The 11,270-nt window shown below is 50.8% G+C and overlaps 1 protein-coding gene and 1 long non-coding RNA gene across 2 annotated transcripts in view; both read left to right on the plus strand.

Annotated features, from left to right (window-relative positions):
- The window catches only part of HDGFL2 (HDGF like 2), a 31,468-nt gene extending 21,542 nt beyond the window's left edge, over positions 1–9,926 (plus strand). The window contains exons 9-16 of the mRNA XM_081895568.1: positions 1,840–2,119; positions 2,801–2,898; positions 3,910–3,980; positions 4,123–4,193; positions 5,971–6,072; positions 6,374–6,593; positions 8,393–8,525; positions 9,264–9,926. Coding sequence (XP_081751694.1) covers positions 1,840–2,119; positions 2,801–2,898; positions 3,910–3,980; positions 4,123–4,193; positions 5,971–6,072; positions 6,374–6,593; positions 8,393–8,525; positions 9,264–9,357 — 1,069 coding nt within the window. The 3' untranslated portion in view covers positions 9,358–9,926. The remainder of the gene's footprint in view (positions 1–1,839; positions 2,120–2,800; positions 2,899–3,909; positions 3,981–4,122; positions 4,194–5,970; positions 6,073–6,373; positions 6,594–8,392; positions 8,526–9,263) is intronic.
- On the plus strand, positions 631–1,824 carry LOC309361034. Its single transcript, XR_014164318.1, has 3 exons — positions 631–892; positions 1,027–1,115; positions 1,178–1,824. It is a non-coding gene; the product is annotated as an uncharacterized lncRNA (long non-coding RNA).
- Positions 9,927–11,270: the final 1,344 nt, after the last annotated feature.

Raw genomic sequence — 11,270 nt, forward strand, 5'->3', positions numbered from 1 at the left:
CCCCTTTCCCCCTCTCTTTTACACACACACACTCAGATATATGCAGTCACAAATGTACGTTATATATTTCCACTCTCTCTCTGCACAAGTGCACCTCTTCCTCTCACAAAGTATGGAGAAGCGCTGGAGAGGCAGGTCAGGAAGTGTTCTAGCCTGCCTGCCTGCCTTTCCTGCCTGTTCGTTTCCGAGCACAATTCAAAGTGTTGGTGTTGACCTTTAAAGCCCTAAACGGCCCTGGTCCAGTATACCTGAAGGAGTGTCTCCTCCCCCATCATTCTGCCCGGACACTGAGGCCTAGCTCTGAGGGCCTTCCAGCTGTTCCCTCACTGCGAGAAGCAAAGCTACAGGGAACCAGGCAGAGGGCCTTCTTGGTAGTGGCGCCTGCCCTGTGAAACGCCCTCCCATCAGATTTCAAGGAGATAAACAACTACCTGACATTTAGAGGACATCTGAAGGAAGCCCTGTTCAGGGAAGCTTTTAATGTTTAATAGATTGTTGTATTTTAATATTCTGTTGAAAGCCACCCAGAGTGGCTGCTGAGACCCAGCCAGATGGGCGGGGTACAAATAATAAATTATTACTATTGTTATTATTATTATTATTATTCTCTCATCCATCCTGTCTCCTCTCCCCCGCCCTTTGACAAATGCATCATAGAGGCTTCCGTTTAGCAGTGCCTTGCAGGCCAGTTTGAGAAAGCACAGGTTTTTCTTCCTGCCCGCCACCCCGGCTGCGGGTGACAGCGTAGCTCAAAAGCCTTCATACACAGGTGCAAAGATGCCGTTTCTTCACATGTCACTGTCTTGTTGATTTTCCACTCGCTCGCCACTCCTGCTACTGATTTGGCAAATTCCAAAATGCAACAGGGCACTCTGTGAAGTGCCGGTTGGCTGTTGTGGCCACGCCAGGCTTCCTTAACCTCAGCCCTCCAGATGTTTTTTTTGGCCTACAACTCCCATGATCCCTAGCCAGTGGTCAGGGATGCTGGAAATTGTAGTCTCAAAACAAGGGTCGTGGTTGAGGAAGCTTGGGTCACGCCTTCTCATGGGACTTACGAATTCTGTGTTCCTCTGTGCATCTCTCTTTTTCTCTCTCCTTAGGTTAGTTACAGATAGGTAGCCGTGTTGGTCTGCCATAGTCAAAACAAAAAAAATTCCTTCCAGTTAGTGGAAGAGAGTCTTGGCTTTTTGGAGCACAGTAGGGTGTGGGTGTCTGTGTGAGTTTCAGATAACAGTGCTACCTCGGGTTAAGTACTTAATTCGTTCCGGAGGTCCGTTCTTAACCTGAAACTGTTCTTAACCTGAAGCACCACTTTAGCTAATGGGGCCTCCTGCTGCTGCTGTGCCGCTGGAGCACGATTTCTGTTCTCATCCTGAAGCAAAGTTCTTAACCCGAGGTACTATTTCTGGGTTAGCGGAGTCTGTAACCTGAAGCACATGTAACCCGAGGTACCACTGTCTTACTGTTATTTTAACAGCTAAAGCAGACTTAATTCCAAACTGCTTTATCCAGGCGGAATCCAGATTAGAGGAAGAAAATACACACTCACATATATGCAGCCACAAATGTATATCTTTCCACTCTCTCTGTCTGAACAAGTTCACCTCTTACCTCTCAGCCCTCTCTGAGCTAGGGACCAAGCAGTGGAGGCAACTGAAATAAAGGACAGACTAGTCTGGTAGCATTTACGCAGGACATTAGACGATGTGGCTTGCCGCAGTCGCCACATCAAGGCACCGTTCAATCAATAAGTCTGGCGCTCAGGAGTAGCCAGGAGCTCGCACCCCGATTCGCCCACAGTCATTTGTTGTCTCTTTCCTTGCCTGCTTCCCCTCCCAGCGACAGTGACAGCGACGTGGACCGCATCAGTGAGTGGAAGCGCCGCGACGAGGAGCGCCGCCGGGAGCTGGAGGAGAAGCGGAAGCGCGAGCAGGAGGAGGAGCTGCGCCGCCTCCGGGAACAGGAGCGGGAAGAGAAGGAGCGGAAAAAGGAGAAGGCCGAGAAGGGGGAGGTGGAGCACTCGGACAGCGACAGCAGTGTGGACAACGAGGTCCCCAAGAAGAGCAAGAAGGGGCGGCCCAAGGCCCCATCGTCTTCCGACTCAGAAGTGGAGAAAGAGGTGAGCTGGCAAGGCAGGGATGGGAGCCCCCTGGGAAAGGGGCCAGGCTGAACTTCATCTAATAATAAGAATAATAATAAGGTAAAGGGACTCCTGACCATTAGGTCCAGTCGTGACTGACTCTGGGGTTGCGGTTCTCATCTCGCTTTATTGGCCGAGGGAGCCGGCGTACAGCTTCCGGGTCATGTGGCCAGCAGGACTAAGCCGCTTCTGGCGAACCAGAGTAGCGCACAGAAACGCCGTTTACCTTCCCACCAGAGTGGTACCTATTTATCTACTTGCACTTTGATGTGCTTTCGAACTGCTAGGTTGGCAGGAGCAGGGACCGAGCAACGGGAGCTCACCCCGTCACGGGGATTCGAACTGCCGACCTTCTGATCGGCAGGTCCTAGGCTCTGTGGTTTAACCCACAGCGCCACCCGCGTCCCTGCAGTGAGACCACTGATAAGGCCCGTTCTCTTGCCTTCCCTGGCTGGGCCTCAGATGACGACGGAAGTGTCGGGGTTAGTTCATAGAGGGAGTGGCGGTCCTTTGAGGCATTGCAGTTCTGATCTTGTACATAGGAAAGCAGCTATTTTACCATAGCCCTGCAAAGATCAAAGAGCAGGGGAAACCTGGGAGGTTTTTCACTGGGATGTGATAGCCTATCTTGTGACATTCTCGTTTTCTTCCCCCCTCCAGGTGAAAAAGCCCCTGAAGAAGCAGCAGTCCTCCGAGATCTCGAGGAAACAGAGTCAAAAGGAGAAGAGGGGCCAAGGAGAAGAGAAGACCCGGAACAGGTTATATAATAATCATAAATTTATTATTTATACCCCGCCCATCTGACTGGGTTTCCCCAGCCACTCTGGGCGGCTCCCAACAGAATATTAAAAACATGATAGAACATCAGACATTAAAAACCTCCCTAAACAGGGCTGCCTTCAGATGTCTCCTAAAAGTCAGATAGTTGCTTATTTCCTTGACATCTGATGGGAGGGCGTTCCACAGGGAGGGTGCCACCACCGAGAAGGCCCTCTGCCTGGTTCCCTGTAACCTCACTTCTCGCAGGGAGGGAACAACCAGAAGGCCATCAGAGCTGGACCTCAGTTGTCTGGGCTGAACGATGAGGGTGGAGACGCTCCTACAGGTCTACTGGGCTGAAGCACAGTAGGGTGTTCTCAGCCTAGTATATCTGAGTCAGTTCCCAACATGCTTTGAGGAGGGAGGTTTAATGTAGTTTGATTAAACTGCTTGGGGCAACTTTTCTCTTCTTCATTCTTCTTCATTCTTCATTCTCCACCCTTCATCCGTAAATCTCAGGGCAGCTCACAACATACCTAGGGAGAGCTGCTGTAGTGAGCTGGGAAAGGAAACTAGTGCCAAGCATTAAACGTACATTCCCTTTGGTAGGAGTTTCCTCCAAACACACTGAGAACTGAATTTGTCAATGCAACTTTCCCTTGCCCATTTATGGGCCCGTCCATATCATTCAGATCTTGGGTCTTGAATCGAGCTTGGAAACAGTTTGGTCACAAGTGAAGTCCTTTTATTACTGGCAAGGAATGTGCCCAGCAATCAGTCCCAGTTTAGAGTCTTGCGGCCAGTTCTTTGTTAGCTCCATTTTCTGGACCACCTTCTGGGGCAGTCCCACATACGGCACGTTGCAGTAATCAAACCAACTAGCTGCAGACCTTGACATTTTAGGGAGCGTTGGGTTGCCCGTTTGCAGGTTTCCCCCCAGGCATGGAGTAGACACAGCCTTCTTCTTAGCAGCAGTTCTGCTTCTTACCTTCTTTTTCTTCTGCCTCTAGAGCTTTGAAAGCAGAACGAGGGCGGAAAAAGTCAGAGGTGCTTCCTGAAAGGAGGGTGGAGAAGAAGAAAGGTAAAAAAACAAAAAAACGGGCTGGAGAAAGAGAGAAAAGGGATATGTGATTGGAGCATGAGTTTGCTTTGGTGATGGGGTTGGTAGGCGAGGAAGTGACATGCTTTTTCCGGCTTTCAAAAAACCTTTCCGCTGTCTGCAGAACCCACGATCGAGGAGAAACTCCAGAAGTTGCACAGCGAGATCAAGTTTGCTCTGAAAGTCGACAATCCGGTAAGCTGGAGCTCCTCTCTCCTTTGAGCCTGTTTCCCTCCGGAAAGCTCTCCTTACAAGTCCCAGGCTTGCCTGCATGTTCCTGCCTGCCTTTAGGATTTGCTTGCCGTTTCTGCTGCTGGAAAACTCTTCTGTGATGCCCACCTGAGGCAGGTGTGGGGGTCCTTCTGCAGTCCAAATGGTGCAGGATTCCAACCCCTGCCATTCCTGACTGTTAGACATGCTGATTGGGGCTGATGGCAGTTGTAGGTGCATCCACAAATGGAGGGTCGCAGGTCCCCCCAGTCCTGGAGCCGAGGGGACGGGGCTCTTGTTCCACTGTTTCCCCCTTCTCCAATCCAATGAACTGCAGTGGAACATCCAGACAGACAACCCTCCTCCTTTTCCACCTGCACTCTTGAGTTGACACAGGCCGGGGAACAGGACAACCCCAGGTGATGCTGCTAACGGTATAAACAGTGTCTAACTGAAGGAGCGTCTCCATCCCCATCGCTAGGGGTCCAGCACCAAGGACCTTCTAGTGTTTCCCTCGCTGCGAGAAGCCAAGTTACAGGGAACCAGGCAGAGGGTCTTTTTAGTAGTGGCACCCTCCCTGTGGAACGTCCTCCCAACAAATGCCAAGGAGATGAGTAACTATACAACTCTTAGAAGACATCTGAAGTCAGTCCTGTATGGGGAAGTTTTTAATGTTTGATGTTTTATGGTGTTTCAAATATTTTGTCGGGAGCTGTCAAGAGTAGCTGGAGCAACCCAGTTAGATGGGCGGCTACTCATCACCATTATTATTGTTCTTTTTTTAATATAATTTTTATTAAGTTTTCTATATTTTATTACATTTCAGTATCAAAAAATAACTTAAGACATTGCTTAAATAAAGCGTCAACATCCTTCTTTCCCTCTAACAGATTTCCGTATCTCATTACCAATGTCTCCACATTCCTAAGTTCACTTTTTTACCTTAAATCAATCTTTTAACAATCACCTATTTATAAGTAAATCGGCTCCTTAATTTCCTATTACCAAACATTTCAACTTAAACCTACAAACGTATTCAACTGTTTTCAATTTTCTTTCATATAGAGTATAAATTTGCCCCAGTCCCTTTGGAACAATTATTGTAGTTCTTGTCGTTATTATGATTATTCTGTGTAATAATAATCATAATAAATAATTTTATTATTTGTACCCCAGCCACTCTGGGCGGCTTCCATAGAAACCAAAAATACACTAAAATATCACAAATTAAAAACTTCCCTGAACAGGGCTGCCTTAAGATGTCTTCTGAGTGTCAGCTAGTTATTTATCGCTTTGACATCTGATGGGAGGGCGTTCCACAGGGCAGGCGCCACTACCAAGAAGGCCCTCTGCCTGGTTCCCTGTAGCTTTGCTTCTCGCAATGAGGGAACCGCCAGAAGGCCCTCGGAGCTGGACCTCAGTGTCCGGGCTGGATGATGGGGGTGGAGACGCTCCTTCAGGTATACTGGACCGAGGCCGTTTAGGGCTTTAAAGGTCAACACCAGCACTTTGAATTGTGCTCAGAAACGTACTGGGAGCCAATGTACGTCTTTCAAGACCGGTGTTATGTGGTCTCGGCAGCCACTCTCAGTCCCCAGTCTATCTGCCGCATTCTGGATTAGTTGTAGTTTCTGAGTCACCTTCAAAGGTAGCCCCACGTACAGCGCACTGCAGTAGTCCAAGCGGGAGATAACTGTAAGCAATTTTTGTGTAAGCTCCGGTGGGCCAAATGGTCACTGTGCCCAAAATCCTGTTTCTCTAGGACGTCAAGAGGTGTCTGAGTGCGTTGGAAGAACTGGGCAGCCTGCAAGTCACCTCTCAGATCCTCCAGAAACACACAAACGTCGTGGCCACTCTGAAAAAGGTAAGAGGGTGGGGTGGGTGGGACTGGGGAGGCCCCACTACTTGTGCACAGCCGTGAGGACGCGGGTGGCGCTGTGGTCTAAACCACTGAGCCTCTTGGGCTTACTAATCGGAAGGTCGGCGGTTCAAATCTGTGCGACGGAGTGAGCTCCCGTCGCTCTGTCCCAGCTCCTGCCAACCTAGCAGTTCGAAAGCACACCAGTGCAAGTAGATAAATAGGTACCACTGCCTTTTACGTTTTATATCTGCACTACCGTGCCTAATTTGAAAGCGTCTAAAACGCCGTGTTTGTTTGTAATAAGATTCGGCGTTACAAGGCCAACAAAGAAGTGATGGAGAAGGCAGCCGAGGTCTACACATGCCTGAAGTCCCGCGTCCTGGGGCCAAAGGTCGGGGCGAACCAGAAAGTCAACAGGACTGATTCGGAGAAGGAGAAGGACAAAGGGGAGGGAGACAAAGGCAAGGAGAAGCTGCCTGAAGGAGAAACGCAGAATGAGACAGGCGAGGAAGAGATGAGTGCTGGTAAGAGGCTGGTAGCAAGAGAGACCCTCTGTGAGTGGGATTGGGGTTGGTTGGGAGGGAGGGAGGAGAGGGAGAGGCAGAGAAGGGACTCGGAGATTGATTCCACTCTCTTCAATCAGCCTTCCTCAATCCTTCAAAGCCAGGTAACCCAAGTGGGAAGTGGTGGAGGAACTGGGAGGAGCTTAATCTTTTTATAACAGATGTCAGGGTTTGGCTGGATGCAGAAGGAGTGGTGGGATGGGAGGCACCAGCTGGGGAACCCCCAAGGGAAACCCCATGGGAAGAAGGCTCAAAGCCAGGGGAGTGGTTGTGGGATGGGATGATGAGCTGCTTGTGCGTCAGAGCTTCGTCCCTCAGAGCTTGGGCATGGTTCTCAAACTCTGCCTTAAGCGGAGCCCCTTAAACATGACTCCCTTAATCGCTAGCAGAATCCGACAGTGGGCGTTTGCGGAATCTGCTCCAACATAAAAGTTCCTTAACGGAAACGCGTCTCCGGGATTCTCGGCGAGACAGTTTCCGGCGAGTATTGGGCGTACCTATGGGGGGTCCTGAGACTTCTCCGCTGTTTTCACTAGCAGTCTCTCGGAGCCCTCCCTCCGACTCACTTTCTCTCTGAGCTCTTTCCCTCCCCCTGCTGGTACCTTCCTCTGCTGCCGAGTCTCTCTTAGCGTCCGCGATCCCTTCCACCGCCTGCCTTTCCGATGGCAGTTCCCTGACAACAGGGATGTGGGTGACATTGTGGTCTAAACCACTGAGCCTCTTAGACTTGCCGATCGGAAGGTCGGCGGTTCAAATCCCAGCGACTGAGTGAGCTCCCATTGCTCCGTCCCAGCTCCTGCCAACCTAGCAGTTCGAAAGCACACCAGCGCAAGTAGATAAATAGGTACCGCTCCGGCGGGAAGGTAAACGGCGTATCTGTGCACCCTGGCTTCCATCACTGTGTCCCGTTGCGCCAGAAGCGGTTTAGCCCTGCTGGCCACATGACCCGGAAAGCTGTCTGTGGACAAACGCCGGCTCCCTTGGCCTGAAAGCGAGATGAGCGCCGCAGCCCCACAGTCGCCTTTGACCTGACTTAACCATCCGGGGTTCCTTTACCTTTTTGTGGGATGATGTTGATGAGCGGTTGGAGAGAGAAGAGGGAGCAGAATGAGAGGAGGAGGTGCCAGAAATTGAAGAGGCAACAGGGTTTTACTGAGCAGGAAGAGGCTGTGGCAGAGAGCAGTTCAGACTCTGAGGAGGTAGGCCAAGAGGCAGAGAGGAGTCTGGCCACTGAAGAATCCAGAGAGTCTCCTCCTCCAGCTGTGACCAACTCCCCTCCCCTCTGGTATGGGCATTTCCAAGATTTATGTTAGGGGGAGTAGGATGTTAGATGGGGCAGAACCAATTTATCTGCAACGTGTCTGGTCCATTAGTCAGGTATTTTTATATTTACTTGATTTAGGGGGTGTAGCTTCACCCCCTGGCTACGCCCATGACCCTGGTCTCCTAGAACACACAGCAAAACTAAAAAAAAAGCAGAGCAGAGGCTGGTTGTGCGCAGGCGGCCTTTGCAACTCCTTGGGAAATACCTTGGAGAGGAAGAGCCTTAGAGAGCGGTGGGAAGTCCTCACAACTGCCTCATTGGGGAAAGACCTACGAGTTGCTGTGATCACTCGGTCTGCGCTGTTTTGGTTTGTTTGAATAAAGAGTTGACTTCACTGACACCTTGCTTTTTAAAATTGCTGGCCCACACTCCTGGCAACAAATCGCCCCTTCCTGTTCTCTCGCCCCTGGGGGTTGACATCTCTTTTCTTCCCCAGACCTCCCAGCTCCTGTGAATGGGGAATCGGGAGCCCAGAAAGGAGAAGGTGTGACAGAGAACAAGGACGGAGATGAAGATTGGACTTCCAGGGACGTCAAGGGAGGGGCTTCCCCCGAAGACACCCACAACAAGTAGGGGTTCTATATGGCCTTTCTTGTGGGTTTGGTTGTGCTGCTGAGGAGGGGCCGTGCCGCCACACCCCAGAGGCTGCCACTGAAAAGTGTTGCAGTCGGGAATTTCCCAGGGTGGGGAGTGTTAAAAGAAAATCCCTGCAGTCCACATAACCCAATTTTGGAATTTAGAATTGGACAAACTTGGGCAGAAGTCGGAATGAGGTTATTTTTCCAAGGGATGGAGAAAGACGGCTTACTGAGATCAGAGGAGGCTCCATTATCCAGAGTCAGGCTCCTAGCCCACCTAACTCAGGCCCCGGAGCCGCCTCAAGGGGTCCCCCCGCCTCCCAAGCCTTGGTTTTCCTGCCTCGGGGTGGTAGAAGATGCTTCTCGTCCCTCCTTGTCTCCCAACCCCTTCGTCTCTGTGCTACTGAGCCAGTGTGGTGGTGTGGTTAAGAGCGGTAGTCTCGTAATCTGGGGAACCGGGTTCGCGTCTCCGCTCCTCCACATGCAGCTGCTGGGTGAGCTTGGGCCAGTCACACTTCTCTGAAGTCTCTCAGCCCCACTCACCCCACAGAGTGTTTGTTGTGGGGGAGGAAGGGAAAGGAGAATGTTAGCCGCTTTGAGACTCCTAAAGAGGAGTGAAAGGTGGGATATCAAATCCAAACTACTACTACTACTACTCCTCCTCCTCCTCTTCTTCTTCTTCTTCTTCTTCTTCTTCTTCTTCTTCTTCTTCTTCTTCTTCTACTGCAGAACGCAAGACTATTCCGCGACGGAGCGGGCAGGAGCAGAACGGGAGACGATCCACATGGAGTCGGACTCCGTGGAGGAAGATGACGGGAGCTGAAACCGAAGGGGGGGAGGCCCCTGCGAAGAAGCAGCGCCGGATGGGTTGTGACGCTTGCAGCCCCCGGGGAGGCGAGGTCTCTGCCTTGCCATGTCTTTCAGAGATGCTTTTCCAAGCCACACAGTAGATGACGTTCTAGGTCGGTCTTCCCTGACTCGGTGCCCCCCAGAGTGCGGGTTCCGTTTCGTTTCATAGACCTCTGCTTCCATCTCCCGTGGCCGTTGGCCATGCTAACTGGGGGCTCATGGGAGTTGCAGTCCAGTAGTGCCTGGAGGGCACCTGGTTGGGGAAGCTTGTTCCTAAGTCATATCCCTTCCTCCCTGAGCCCTCTTCTCCCCCTCTCCCTCTCCCTCCCGTTTCCCAGTCCTCTTATCGCTCCTTGGAGGATTATGAACTTCTGGGGCAGCCCCACAACCGATGTATGTTTGTATTGGTTCCCTGTTTTTGATTTCCCCCACTCTCTGTCCAGTCTCTCCCCACCCACCCTTCCCCTTTTACTCTTGTGATTTCAACAGACGTGAAATGAATATATAAAGGGTTGTTTTTTAATGAAAAGAAAATGCCATTCATCCTTGTCAAACTTCTTTATTTAGCGTTTCTCTCTCTTCTCGGTGGGGGGAAAGGGAGAGTGATGGAACGGGGCGGGGGGAGAGAAGAGAAAGATTGTGCTTAAATCACCCCAGGGTTGTGGTGGTCCGTGGCTTCAGATTTCAAGGGTGCCACCTGTCGAATTCTGTTTCTGCAGGGTCTGGACTGTTTTGCATTTCAAACAAGGCGTAGTGATCACTCGCTGCTCCAGATGTTGCAGAACTACAGATTCCATCAATGTGGGCCGTTGGGGCTGATGGGATTTGTAGTTGAGCAACATCTAGGAGGGCCAAAGGTTCTCCTTCTCTGTTGTAAAATCCTGCTGGGCATTCAGCTTTGATTTTGTCTCCATTCTGAGTTGTGTTATGGCCTATAGGTGAGTTTTCCCAGCTCTATTTTGTCACCGTTGTGCCTCCCCTCCTCCCTGGGACGCTGCTGCTTATGATAGTTGCTGGTTCGCCACCCTCTCCAGGCATGATAAGAGAGGCCTTTCAAGAAGTGTTACTGTGCTGATATGGGTCGGTTTCTGCACAGTATAATTCTCTCAAGCACTGCTGCAAAGATACCAGAATGCCTGGCTAGAACGCTGGGCTGTTGGCCTTTCAGCCTCGGCCTAGCCAAAACTCCTTGTGTGGGTTTTGTCCGACTGCCCCCTAATCGTTCCCCTGAAAGAATCCTACCATCTCATTCTCCTTAACACAAGATTGGTCTCAACCCTATCAGGAGGAGAGGCAAGACATTGGTGTGTGCAAAACTAGCTGAGCAGTTTTGCATTTTCATTTCCATTTTTCAAATGCTGTGTTATTGGGCAGGTGGTGGCGTTGGTCTTTTTATGTCTTTAAAAAAAAACCCAAACCAAAAAACCTCTCCGCAGGTAGAAAACACACCCCGCAGGGGAGTAGGTAGGACACTGGCTAGCTAGCTTACCAGAGTAGTGTCTGAAGCAGCACAGTCAATTCTGCAACCAGCTCTTAGTGCCAGCAACTACCTTGGGCAGCAATTGAGCGACAAAGTTTGGGGAAGCTCTGAAGAGGCAGGTCAGTCTCTGTCTCTGTCTCTGTCTCTGTCTGTCTGTCTGTCTCTCTCTCTCTCTCTCTCTCATCTATCATCTATCCTGTCTCCTCTCCCCTGCCCTTTGACAAATGCATCATAGAGGCTTCCGTTTAGCAGTGCCTTGCAGGCCAGTTTGAGAAAGCACAGATTTTTTTCCTGCCCCCTCTCCTCCTAAGGCTGCGGGTGATAGCGTGGCTCAAAAACCTGCACACACAGGTGCAAAGATGCCATTTCGTCACATGTCACTGTCCTGTTGGTTTTCCACTCGCTCG

This window comes from Podarcis melisellensis (assembly GCF_964234715.1).
Source record: "Podarcis melisellensis genome assembly, chromosome: 18".
NCBI classification, from domain to species: domain Eukaryota; kingdom Metazoa; phylum Chordata; class Lepidosauria; order Squamata; family Lacertidae; genus Podarcis; species Podarcis melisellensis.